The 13,791-nt window shown below is 38.0% G+C and overlaps 1 protein-coding gene across 1 annotated transcript in view; it reads left to right on the forward strand.

Moving 5' to 3' along the window:
- col9a1b (collagen, type IX, alpha 1b) overlaps positions 1-13,791 on the forward strand; it is a 28,169-nt gene that overhangs the window by 9,717 nt on the left and 4,661 nt on the right. Inside the window, exons 17-28 of the mRNA XM_046842671.1 lie at positions 157-210; positions 4,682-4,735; positions 4,826-4,879; positions 5,593-5,637; positions 6,375-6,428; positions 6,507-6,560; positions 6,645-6,698; positions 9,608-9,679; positions 13,005-13,040; positions 13,165-13,209; positions 13,300-13,332; positions 13,501-13,647. Coding sequence (XP_046698627.1) covers positions 157-210; positions 4,682-4,735; positions 4,826-4,879; positions 5,593-5,637; positions 6,375-6,428; positions 6,507-6,560; positions 6,645-6,698; positions 9,608-9,679; positions 13,005-13,040; positions 13,165-13,209; positions 13,300-13,332; positions 13,501-13,647 — 702 coding nt within the window. The remainder of the gene's footprint in view (positions 1-156; positions 211-4,681; positions 4,736-4,825; positions 4,880-5,592; positions 5,638-6,374; positions 6,429-6,506; positions 6,561-6,644; positions 6,699-9,607; positions 9,680-13,004; positions 13,041-13,164; positions 13,210-13,299; positions 13,333-13,500; positions 13,648-13,791) is intronic.

The following is a 13,791-nucleotide window of genomic DNA, read 5'->3' on the forward strand; positions in this document are numbered from 1 at the left end:
AGTTGAGAGTATGCATTCTGTCAGAATATACTAAAGAACTATTTGTATATGCAGCTGTTGCTGGAATTATGTTATTTTATTAAATTAAAATGAATTTATTATTCAATTGATCTAATATAAATATTTTAAATTATGTTATTTTGTCCCTTTTTTTAGGGACCGCAGGGACAAAGAGGCATCACAGGTCTTCCAGGACCAAAGGGTGAGAGTGTAAGTAAAGCAAATCAAATAATCCATCTGCACATAGCAGCTTACTGCTTAAAAAATACATTTATTCCTTGTCTGCATTACACCACTGTTCCCCAGGTTCAATATGTATTTCATTTTATTGATATACACAATATATTTCTAAAAGTATATAAACATCTAACGATCACATTCATATGCAATTAATGTATGGCCATTAACTTGCCAACTTGCTATAATCTGCTCCACTCTTTCCACCTGATTTCTGAATGTGGCTGTTGAACACCAACCATACTGTCAGGGTAGTGACCACGAGAAGGAAGCGGAAGTAACTCAATCATGTTTAATAAGCCTTTCAGCACACAAACACGTCTGTGTGTACAGACCATAATGCGGGTTTAGTCTGTAATGCGGGTGTAATCCATCAGGAAAGTATATTCCATAAAGGTAAGTAGAATCCGTACGATGAAGGTTATCCGTGTAATCGGCACGGGGTGCAGGAACCAGCAGAGAATGCTGGCAGTCGGGAATTCAGGAGATCACTAGTATGAGTTCGTATATCCGACAGCCAGTGGGGTCAGGTGGAACACCTGTGGAACAGGTGTCGGCGAGTAGCACCGGGAGCGGCTGAGAGAGAGCCGCTGAAGAGGCGTGGCAGGGGGATCCCTGACACATACATTGAACGCCAACCATACACAAAGTGTTCCAAACTCATACCAACCCCCAGTCTGTATGAGTTTGGAACACTTTGTGTATGGTTGGCGTTCAATTCAACTTATAGGTTTTCTATGAGGACAGGGCTTTATGCAAGGCCCCTCAGTTCTTTCCCTGTATGAAACTCTCTATTTGCGCAGAAGCTTTGCCATGATGAAATTACTCAGAAATTCAACCCTGTAATGAAGGGAAATTGTAATCCAGTCTGTGCATGTCTTCCCTCACCACATCCATGAACCTCCTCCTTGGCCTTCCTCTTTTCCTCCTTCCTGGTGGCTCCATCCTCAGCATTCTTCTACCAATATAACTTATGTCCCTCCTCTGCACATGTCCAAACCATCTCAATCTTGCCTCCCTCACCTTGTCAGCAAAACGTCCTATATGGGCTGTCCCTCTTATAAACTCATTTCTAATCTTGTCCATCGTCGTCACTCCCAATGAAAATCTCAACATCTTCAGCTCTGTTACCTCCAGCTCCACCTCCTGTCTTTTACTCAATGCCACTGTCTCTAATCCATACAACATCTCAGGTCTCACCACAGTCCTATAAACTTTCCCTTTCATTCTTGCAGACACCCTACTATTACCAGAGGTGGCAAAAGTAAATAAATAAAACAAAAGTTTACCGATTAAAAATATTTTTATCTGGAGTTTATTTATTTATTTGATATCTATGTAAAGAAAGGACATCGTGGATAAATGTATCCCCCTCTTTTATATTTAGATATTTATTAATCAATTTTTTTATAAAAATGGTAAAAACAGAAATGCGCGCTGAATTGATAAAATATATATATGTTAATACAAAACAAATTAAAAATGTTGTTACCGAATGAATGTATCCAGGCTGAAGATCCACATATAGAACACAAGCAGAGAAAAGATGATGATGATCAGGAATGTGTCTGTTCTCAGTCATGTTTACATCACTGACTCCCTCTGTCTCATCCACATTAACCCCAAACTTCTTACTGCCTTCTGTGGTGAGTGAGAGTCAGGACTTTATACACTAGAGGATTGAAAAAGACGCGCAGTAACAGGAAATCGGTTGTTCGGCTGAAATTGGCGCACGGTGAAAATAAAAAATATATTTCACCAAATCAGTGGATTAAAAGTAAAGTAACGAGCCGGTTTTGAAAATGTAAGAAGTAAAAAGTACAGATATTTGTGTAAAAATGTAATGAGTAAAAGTAAAAAGTTGTCTGAAAAATAAATAGTGGAGTAAAGTACTGATACCAGAAAAAATCTACTTAAGTACAGTAATGAAGTATTTGTACTCCGTTACTTCCCACCTCTGACTATCACAAATCAGTAACAACCCACTCCACCCTGCCTGCACTCTTTTCTTCACTTCACTAACACACTCTTCATTACTTTGCACTGTTGACCCCAGGTACCTGAACTCCTCCACCTTCTCCAACCTGCTCACTACTCTCACCACAAATCACAATATCATCTGCAAACATCATAGTCCAGGGAGACTCCTGTCTGACCTCGTCCGTCAACCTGTCCATCGCCACTGCAAACAGGAAAGGGCTAAGGGCCGATCCTTGATGCAGTCCAACCTTCACCTTGAACCATTCTGTCGTTCCTACTGCACACTTCACTGCTGTCACACTGTCCTTATACATGTCCTGCACCACCCTCACATACTTCTCTGACACACCTGACTTCCTCATACAATACCACAACTCCTCTCTTGGCACTCTGTCGTACGCTTTCTCTAAATCTGCAATTGCAAAATGCAATTCCTTCTGTCCTTCTCTATACTTCTCCATCAACATCCCCAAAGCAAATAAAGCATCTGTGGTGCTCTTCCTCGGCTTGAAACCATACTGTTGCTCACAGATGGTCACCTCTTCCCTCAGCCTGGCTTCCACTACTCTTTCCCATACCTTCATGGTGTGACTGATCAACTTAATTTCCCTGTAGTTTCTGCAGGTCTGCACATCTCCCTTATGCTTAAATATCGGTACCAGCACACTCCTCCTCCATTTCTTAGGCATCCTCCCACCTTCCAGAATCTTTTTAAACAATCTGGTTAAAAACTCCACTGCCATTTCTCCTAAACATCTCCATGCTTCTACCGGTATGTCATCTGGTCCAACCAACTTTCCACTCTTCATCCTCTTAATCACTGCTCTCACTTCCTCCTTACTAATCCTATCCACATCCTGCTTCACCATCTCCACACCATCTAACCTTCTCTCTCTCTGATTTTCCTTATTCATTAGCTGCTCAAAATACTCCCTCCACATTCTTAACACACTCTCCTCACTAGTCAACACATTTCCATCTCCATCCTTTATTGCTTTAAATTGCAGCACATCCTTCCCAGCTCGGTCCCTCTGCCTGGCCAATCGGTACAAATCCTTTTTTCCTTCTTTAGTGTCCAACCTCTCATACAGCTCCTCATATGCCTTTTCCTTGGCTTTCACCACATCCTCTTTACCTGCTGCCGCATCTCCTTGTACTTTTGCCTACTTTTCTCATCACTCTGTCGATTCCACTTCTGTTTTGCCAACCTCTTTCTCCTTATGCACTCCTGCACTTCCTCATTCCACCGCTAAGTCTCTTTGTCTTCCTTTCTATTTCCAGATGACACACCAAGTTCTTTTCTAGCTGCCTCCCTCATCACTCCTGCAGTAGTTACCCAATCATCCAGCACCTCTTCACCACCACCGAGCCCCTGTCTGACCTCTTCCTGAATCTCACACTACACTGTTCCTCCTTCAGTTTCCACCATCTTATACTTCTTTCAGTCCTCACTCTCCTCCTCTTCTTTTTCACCTCCAAAACCATCCTACAGACCACCATCCGATGCTGTCTAGCTACGCTGTCCCCCGCCAACACCTTACAATCTCCAATCTCCTTCAGGTTGCATCTCCTACATAGAACATAGTCCACCTTTGTGCACTCCCCCTTCCCCCACTCTTATACGTCACCCTATGATCATCCTTCTTCTTAAAATAAGTGTTCACCACTGCCATTTCCATCCTTTTAGCAAAATCTACCACCATCTGCCCTTCCACATTCCTCTGCTAAAAACCATACCTACCCATAACCTCCTCATCACCTCTGTTCCCTTCACCTACATGCCCATTAAAGTCTGCCCCAATCACCAATTATCACCAAATAATTCATTTTCTCCTCTCCTTCTCCTCCTTCGGCCAACAGTAGCCCAATTTCCTGTTTTTACCCTGTTGGCTAATGATACCTGTGGCGGTCATTGGTAAACCGGGGATCCGGTATGAAATTCTTATTTGTGATCCGCATATTTGATTTGGCACATGTTTTTTACGCTGGATGCCCTACCTAACACAACCCTCCCCATTTATGCGGGCTTGGGACCGTTACTAAAACTGCACTGGCTTGTGCTTCCCTAATGGCTGGGTTTTTTTTGGTAACATGACAAGCTGCATTATTTGTCTTTTGAATATTAACAGAGAAGAAGAAAAAACTAAAAGCTGGTGTAATTAAACATAGGTGTAATTAAAATGCATATGTTGACAAATGCTGTTGTTAAGAAATCAAGTCAGGGAGGGGTCAGAACATCATACCACACAATATGTTAATTTTACTATATTTTATTCTTTTACCATATGAGCACATCATGGTTAGAACTATCACGAGTCACTGGAAATCTAATAGTATAGTCATTGCTTTCTTGGACCATCTCCCTTGTAAACCTGTATAATACACACATATACTAGATTGTTTTCCAAATGTAATACTTTAAACCAATTGTGACACACTTTTATCATTTATTTTCTATTTTTAGGGCTTGCCTGGTGTAGATGGACGTGATGGAATTCCTGGATTACCAGGAGTTAAGGTATACAAATAGTGGGTTTTGACTATAAGGTATTACATTAAGGCATCTGCAAAAATCACTTTAAGACATTTGATACTGCATTTCAAACAGGGCAGCTCTGGGAAACCTGGAAACCCTGGAGAGGTTGGACTTCAAGGACTACCTGTAAGTTTCACACATAAAACCTAAAAAGCCCTATGACTTTTATTCACATTCTGTCATGTTCCATTCCAAACTCCTTTTTCATAACATTTAGAAATGACTTATAACTAAAGGAGAATAAGACAATTATTATTTGAACAAGACTACTAAATGTGTAAATAAGTCCTTCTAATTGTGTAAATACACTTAAAATACTGCATACTTCAGCAGACTGTGATATGTTGGCTATGATAGCTTTATATTTTAAACTTCATTACTTATATTTGTACAGTCTGCCTAAACATTGTGACAATTGAGGCTGAAAACTGAATTTAAGTAACTTGAAAGAAGTGCACATTGTAGTTGTATTGCAGTAAAAACTGTCAGTAAAGATGTAGTTTGGTGATGGAAAAAGAAATGCAACAAAAGGCATTGACACATTAATACAGTTTTAAGGTTCTTTAAACTTGCTTAAACATTTATACGTACTTTCAAATGGATAGTTTTATTATTTATAGGAAAAATATACATTTTTTATTTAATACATTTAATAAGAATTTTATAATAAGTATTTAATAAAACTTTGTAGCTTCTAAATATTGAATGGACGTTTAAAACAAATAAGACAGTTTTACTTTAAAGTGAGAGTGGATTTTTTTTAAAATTATGTGACAAAATAATTTATTTAACTTTTGTAAATCTACAGTATTGTTGTTACTGTATATTTGTTTCTGTAGGGCTTACCTGGTGTTACAGGAGCAAAGGGAGCTCCTGGTGAAAAGGTAAGCAGCAATCTTTGGATTCATGTTATCTTAGAACTAGCCTTCCTAGAAATATTTATTGATTGAAGAAAGATCCTTTAAAGTGTTCATTATGTCACTTTGCTTCATTGAAGAAAAATGTTATCCTGTTTCTGTAATATATGGCTGAAATATAGCATTTTATCAGTATGTAATTTTTGCATCCAAAAACACTATGATAATAATTTTGACCAAAACTGAATGAAGCAGACTGACCTATAGGGTAGCACTGCAATGGTATAGTCTGGCGAATTGAAAAAGTTAACGTAAAGTTAAGATGTGTTCCTGGGTAACTTGCATGATATTTGCGTGACTTGCAAGATCTAATTTCTTACTTTCAAGTCTTCACATTTATCATTTAGCAGTTTTTTTAACCTTTGGTGAATCAACAAGGGAGTTTAGTTAGTTAGTTACTCATTCTACCGCTTACGAAGTTCAACCACCATTCAACCATTGTTATTTTAGTCTGATACTACTAGAATAATATTTTTAATGGATAGGTACAGTAGGTAATAAGTTCTGTGAAAAGAGTTACTCTTGTAATCTATCAACTCTGCAAAAAATGTCGGGTATTAGTCAATGACTCACAACCAGTCAACAGAATAAGTTTTAAATGACTAAGAATAATTATTGCAATTTAAAGTCGAGTGAAATTGAAGGTGTAAAAATTATGCTGAGAAATGTTTAAATGATTATATTTAACAATCTTTTGACTGTAGGGAAATGTTGGACAGCCAGGCCTTATTGGAACTATGGGATCATCTGGAAAGGCTGTAAGTTGACTATAATTTGCACAATATGACAGCAATTATAAATAATTAAAAATAATAAAATTTCATGTTTATAACCAGGGAGAACGTGGAGTACAGGGAGAAGTTGGACCGGTTGGCCCTATTGGTGGACCGGTGAGTGTTAAGATTCTTTCTCTTTTAGCATACCAGAACTGTTCAATTTAAATTGTTTTTCACTTTTATTTTTACTTTGTTTAGGGAGATAGAGGTGAGCCAGGGCCATCTGGACCTTTGGGGAACCCAGGAGCTAGAGTAAGTGTTTTGTGTGTCTGAATCCTATAATGTGACTACTAGTTTTCCTAGGGTTTGACTGCCTAGTGACTACTTAACATTCTGCTGCCTTCCAATTCTACCTGAGCTATACTGCTTTAAAGAAGAAGCCGTTATGAAGTGTGCTGGTAGTGTTTCAAATGCTTCTGTATTTGGCAAATTGGTGAGGAGTCGATGAGAGGAGTGAGAAAGGTGACACTGGCTGGTTTGTATCGCTTGTTGTATGCAGTGTTAATGGTGGGTAGAAAAACTTAAATAAACTTTTCAGCTGTTCTCACAAATCACTTTAGATCCTTTTAGTCAGAGGTTGTCCCACAAGTGTGGTGTCATCAGCAAACAGTGTTATTTGAACTGCACTTTGCAGCACAGTCATGAGTCTACAGTGTAAATAGACAGTGGACTGAGAGCAAGAGCACAGCCATGGGAGGCCCCAGTAGTCAGTGTAGTGGTGCTCATATTAGAGTAAGTCATCCTGATAGACTAGAGTTTTCTGGGCGAAAGTACAGAATCCATTTGAGGTTGTGATCATACCCAGCAGGTTCAGATTTTCAGTTTCTGTGGGATGATTGTGTTGAATGATTAACTGTTTGAAAGAAGTAATCATGATCGATGATAGTAATTCAGGCAGGACACAAATGATTTGTTCAGTACAGGGATGATTTCGACTGGGCTCCGAGAAACGTTGAAGACATCTGAGAGTGCATCTGTGATCTGAACATCATGTTCCCCGAGCACATAGCCAGGTGCCCTGTCGGTATATGTAGCTTTCTGTCGGTATCTCAGCTTTTTAAGCACTGCAAATGTTTGTGCAATCGAGGCCTAAAATGATTGTTCTAGGGGGCAACATGCTGGTGGAATTTTATCAGGATTGATTTTAGGTTTGTGTGGTTAAAGTCCCTGGCAATGATGAAAACTCAATCAGGAAATGTTGTCTGCAAGTTACTAATTGCACTGTAGAGGTTTAATGGCTGGCAATATTATAAACTAAGTAGCTTTACAATATAAAATTCCTGTACCATTCATTGTTTGTGTGAACATCCAGACAACCGACATGTATCTTACCAGACATTGCTGCAATCCTTTAAGTGAGATGTGTGGTTAGCCAGGATAGCTTAAACCAATGCTGTGCTTATATTGCTCAACTCTTTTATGTCTTTCAACTGACATTAAAATGTTTAATATATACTTGGCATATAACCGAGAGAAGGCTTTTTTTTAATAAAAAGGTTTACAAAGCAGCTGGATGAGATATAAGGACTTTTAAATAGCTTATTAAAATGAAGTTCAAATAAATGTAATCCTTAGTAATTGCCTGGTGAGGCTAATAGGCTAATAGACTTTTTATGTTTATAATTTGAGGGGGAAAATTATATTTGTACAACCAAAAATAAAAACTGTCCAAGCGGATTTAAAAGTCATTGATTTATTGAGATTAAGAAATTCTCAGAGCCAAAATAATTAGACCATGCAGACATAATCATTTCTTTTCATTTCTTTTTCCAATGTTTCCAGGGGGCATAGTGAAAAAGTTCCTCTCTAATTTAAGAAACGTACTAAATCTTCATTGTGTTTTATTCCCTAATATGCAGTTGTACCTAAAAAATAAAAATGTAGAGTTCTAAACCATTTCCTTGATTTCACTCTGATTTTTACTTTTATTCTCAGAAGTGTCATCATAGGCACTAAAATGGATCCTAAACAGACCAGGTCTGATCTGGGGTTCAGAAAAAAAATATTCAGAAAAAGGGCTGCACTGGATCTTTTGTACATTTGATGACATATTCGGAATCAGTGCCACTCACATGAACTTCCAAAGGAAATGTTCATTTTCTGTTGTCAACCAATGCTTATTACACACATTTTTAATGAGAATGAATTTTACTGAGAAACCTTAATAATCCCATAATTTGAGAATTAGCTGAATTTCCTTAGAAATTCAGAACTGCTAAGACACTGCTAAAGACAGAGAGAGTTTACTTACTTTTCATCTGTTAAATAAAACAATGGCTAAAATTATAAGTAAAATGGCTTTCCTTTATAAGAATATTATGCCATACAGATGAGCAGTGGTGGACAGTAAAGAAGTAAATGTACTTCGTTGATGTACTTAAGTAGCTTTTTCAAGTATCTGTACTTTACTAAAATATTTCCATTTGGGGAGACTTTTACTTTAACTTCACTACATTCAAAGTCAAATATCTTACTTTTTACTCAACGACATTTTGTAAAATCAGTCGTTCTTTTTTATTTATTTATCTAACCCTAGATTTATGGTATCTACTTATCACCAACATACAGTTCAGCATCAGTTCAACAGCAACGGAACATTTTGAGTGGAATAAATGATGGAAGATCTCCTGACTAGAACTCACCACAACACCCATGGCCTTATTTGTGCGATTTTTTTAAGTAGTTGAAAAGAAGGTTTTGGGCTCATGTTAATTTTAAAATTGTCAAACACAGTGTAGATCGGTGTGCTAAGAGTAACATTAGCGTTCACATAAACTGAGTGATTATATGAGTCTTGTGACAAAAATGATAAAAGGAACATTATAGTCATAATAATCATAGTATTTTGGATACTTAAGTACATTTGAAGGTATATATATATATTTTTTTTATTTTTACTCAAGTGAAAGTTTAAAGGGAGCACTTTTACATTTACTGGAGTATATCTCTACTTTAACTCAATTGGTTAATGTCTACATGGTTTGTGTACTTTGTCCACATTTGCAGATGAGGCAAAAACACCAAGACTCAAAGAGTTGCATATAACACTTTTAATTTTCATTTATTCATTTTCCAACTTAAAATAATTTTTTCACTCATCAATTTGTCCAGACATTCCTCTGAAGTGTGAGAAGATTATCTAAAATGTAAATTGTTTGCAGGGCTCAAAAGGTGACCTTGGTCTTCCTGGACTTCCTGGAGCCCCAGGTGTCCCCGGAGAGAAAGGAGACAGGGTAAGGACATCATTTTTACTTTGATATTTGATTATGTAATACAATGTCCTGATTATGTAATGTAATAAATAATTGTATATCTCATGATCTAGCTAATTTATTTTAATTGAGCTAAAATTTATTTATACATACACACACACACACACACACACACACACACACACACACGTAAAATGTACACATACACACATTGAAAGACAGGAAATTATTGTTATTATGTATTATCGTGTATTAGAAAGCTGTTTCTGGAAGAAAAGCCATTTTAAAGCAAAAACATCGTGAGTGCTGTGCAAAAAAAAGAAATAAAACACAGTGACATCAGCAACAAGCTACACAGGGCAGGTGTGAAAGTGTCACAATTCAGCATTTAAAGAAAACTTTAAGAGCAAAAATTTAGAGGCTTTATTCCAACATGCACACTATTCATCAACAGTAAGAGTGGGAAGGGCAATTTAGAATTTTGTGCATAATTCAGAGATGTGCCACCACTGTTTTGTAACCGAGATTACCTTCTACCAAACTGATAGAAAGGTTAAAGGTTAAAGTGTATGATAACAGTATATATATATATATATATATATATATATATTTTGCAGGACTGCTTCTGGAATAGGCTCACTAATCTTTAGTGGTGGTAGTGGTGTAACTAAAGATTGTAGCATGAATTTACAAGTTAACAGAAACATTCTGTCTGTCAATTTACACTGACATGCATCAAATCTAAATGGGAGGAACTTCATCAAGCAGCAAGGCAAAAACCCAACGCACACTGCCCACACAACATAGGACTTCATCAGAGACAAAAATGGAAGAATTTTTTCTCACCCGACTTTAAGGGAATTTCACCTCTTAAAGAGGAGCCAGGAGGAAGAAACCCCAAAGCAAACAAATGAAAGAAGCAGTGGTTTCAGCATGGAAAAGCTGAATAGAAGAATGCAACAGTTTGGTGCTGTCAGTGGGTTGATGCAGTTTCATTTTTATAAATATTTTATGTCCATAAATCTTTTTAAAGAAAAAAAAAATATATAATGTATATATATAATATATATACAGTGGAACCCGGTTATCTCGCCCTCGGTTATCTCGACAACCCTATTAAGTCGACGTTTTTGAAGTGGAACCGCCAAATTCTCGCTTTTTCTAAGCATTTTTTATCGGTTATGTCGATTTTTATGTCGCGGAACCCTGATATCTCGAGCACAAGAGGGGAAAATTAGAAATTTTAACGTCAGTTATGTTGATCGGCACTGTGCAGCCGCAGAAGAACTCGCGAAAGTGGCGGAAAAATCAAACCTTACAGATGCTACAGGTGTTTGTATTGTATACTGGTGAATCTCTGCTGTTAGTAAGTGCACATATGCACACGCGCGCTCGGTAAGGAGCACGGCTCTCTCGGTAAGGAGCGGCGCGCGCTCGGTAAGGAGCACGGCTCTCTCGGTAAGGAGCACGGCTCTCTCGGTAAGGAGCACGGCTCTCTCGGTAAGGAGTTGAAGTCGGGAGCTTCAGAGAAAGCGGCAGAGAAAGCACCTGCCACGCCCCCTTCGGCCGTTCACGTTTGAGACTTTTCTGTCCCTCGTTTTTGGTTTTGGGTTCGGTTTTGGATCTTCCGGGGTTTTTTTCCGGCTTCGCGCTGTGCCGCCGGTCGCGGTATTTTTTTATTTCCCTATTTCCTATTCACAAACTCTCTCTCTCTCTCTCGCTCGGCTTATCTCCCCCTCGGCATCGCGGACGTAAGTTTTTTCGGACACTTTGCTTTGTGTGTTTGTGCGGATTACTTCAGCCTGATGGTCATAAGTTTTCAGAAACTTAGTTACTCTTTATTTTTCTTTTTTTTCCCACATGTGGACTAAATGTGAGACGGCACTGTGCAGCCGCTGTTTTTTGTTTTTTTTGAGCGATCTGTGTGTTTATAATGTTGGAGAATATAATAAAGGTTTGTATGGAGAATGGACGGTGGTTTGTATTGTATACTGGTAAATCTCTGCTGTTAGTAGGTGCACTAATGCCTTTTGTTGTTAACAAACGTATGTACATTTTTATAGCATGCCTTCATCAAACAAATCGTAGCAACGCTGTTGTGTAAAAAACCCTCCAAAAACACGTGCATGCACATCCTCATTTATTAACCCACATCATGTACATAAAGAAATTTCAAGCACGTTAATATACTGCCGGCATTTTGATTTTCGTTTATCTCGATTATCGGTTACCTCGATGCTTTTTGGCGACCCCCTAGGACATCGACGTAACCGGGTTCCACTGTATATAATATTTTTTATAATCTTATATTATCTTATCCAGACCCTTTGCAACCATTTGAAATTTTGCTCCAATGCTTCCCATTTTTCTTGAGTGTTGCTGAAATATTTCTACACCTTGAATGAACTCAATGCAGCTCTAAACCGATATGGGTTTTATAGCAGAGTGGCCAAACGGAAGCCTATTCTCAGTGCAAAACCCATGGAATTGGCCCAGCAAAGATTTTGTGGAACAACATTCTCTGGTCAGATGAAACTAAGATTGATCTGTTTGGACTCAATTTTAAACATTATATCTAAAGGAAACAAGGCTCTGCTTCTCTCCCCCCTAAAACCATCCCAAATGTCATGCTGTAGGGCTGTTTTTCTGCAGTAGGGACTGGGCAACTGGTCAGGATTGAGGGAAAGTAGAATGGAGCAGAATAAGATATCCTGTTCCACAGCGCTCAGAACCTCGGTTTTGCCTTCTCACATGACAAGAAGTCTAAGACACTGCCAAAACAACCAAGACAACTCTGTGAACGTCCTAGAGTCCTGACTTCAACCATACTGAACATCTCTGGAGAGACCTGAAATGGGTGTCCACCAACGGTCCCCATCCAACCAGACCCATTGTGAGAGGATTTGCTATGAAGAGTGGCAGATAATCCCACAATCCAGATGTACAAAGTGTTGTCATACCCAAAAAGACTCGATGCTGTAATTGTTGCCAAAGGTTCTTTAAATAAATACTGATTAAAGGGTAATTTTATACCCTTTAATAAAGAAAATTAATTTTTTAATAAAAATAATTACTTTTCTATAATTCTGTTTTCACATTGTCATTATTGGTACTGAGTGTAGATTACTAAGTAAAAAAAGATTGTAGTATCAGGATGCAACATAAAATTGAAAAAATGAAAGTGGGTCTGAATACTTTCAGATTACTCTCTGTGTGTATTTATATGGAAAAAATGGCAGGTCATAAATGCATTTATATTTAATGAAAATATTTGTTCTTTCGAAATGTGTGATTTATCTTTTTGTAAAATGTAAAACAAAGTTCCCTTTTATGACCAATGTCTCAGGGTGGACCAGGTGAAGTGGGATCTAAAGGAGAACAGGTGGGGATTTGATCTATTTATCCAAAACAACCTTCATCGTTTTTATTTATTCACATGCCAAAAGATTTGCCACTGACAATAATATCTAAATATTTTTCCTTGTGGTAACATATCTTTATTCTAGGGAGTGCAAGGTGCAGAGGGAAACCCTGGTGACAAAGGAGATGTTGTAAGTGTAAAATGTTTTATTTGAAAAGTTTGCAATATAAGTAAATATAAACATTTTAATATGATGGTATTTTGTATCATGTCTATTTAGGGGGAGCCTGGAGAGCCTGGACCTAAGGGAGCAGTAAGTTTTGGGTTTAGATTGTTTAGTATTTGTTCATGGTTTCATGTAGACTTAAATGAACTATATTGATTTATTTACTATCTTTACTTTGAGGGTTGTTTATTGCTGTTAATATTGGCCATTTGTTGTATAACTATTCAAATAACAGTCTTTCTATTTTAATTCCAGACTGGTAATCAAGGAGAACCAGGAAACAGAGGCCCTGAGGGTGCCCGTGGACAGCCTGGTATTGAAGGACCCCCTGGTAGTGCTGGACCCCGTGGTGTACAGGGGAACAGAGGAGCTCTAGGACCTCGTGGTTCTCAAGGCCCAGCAGTGAGTCTATTATATAGTCTTCTATAAGAGCAGGGCAAAGATGAACAGTTTCTAACCTTTGTTGAAAGGTTTAACAGTTATTTACATCTTGTTGAATTTTAAACAGAATCCAGTAACTTATTATCTGCCAAACGTATGCAAAGT

This window comes from Silurus meridionalis, chromosome 28 (assembly GCF_014805685.1).
Source record: "Silurus meridionalis isolate SWU-2019-XX chromosome 28, ASM1480568v1, whole genome shotgun sequence".
NCBI lineage: Eukaryota > Metazoa > Chordata > Actinopteri > Siluriformes > Siluridae > Silurus > Silurus meridionalis.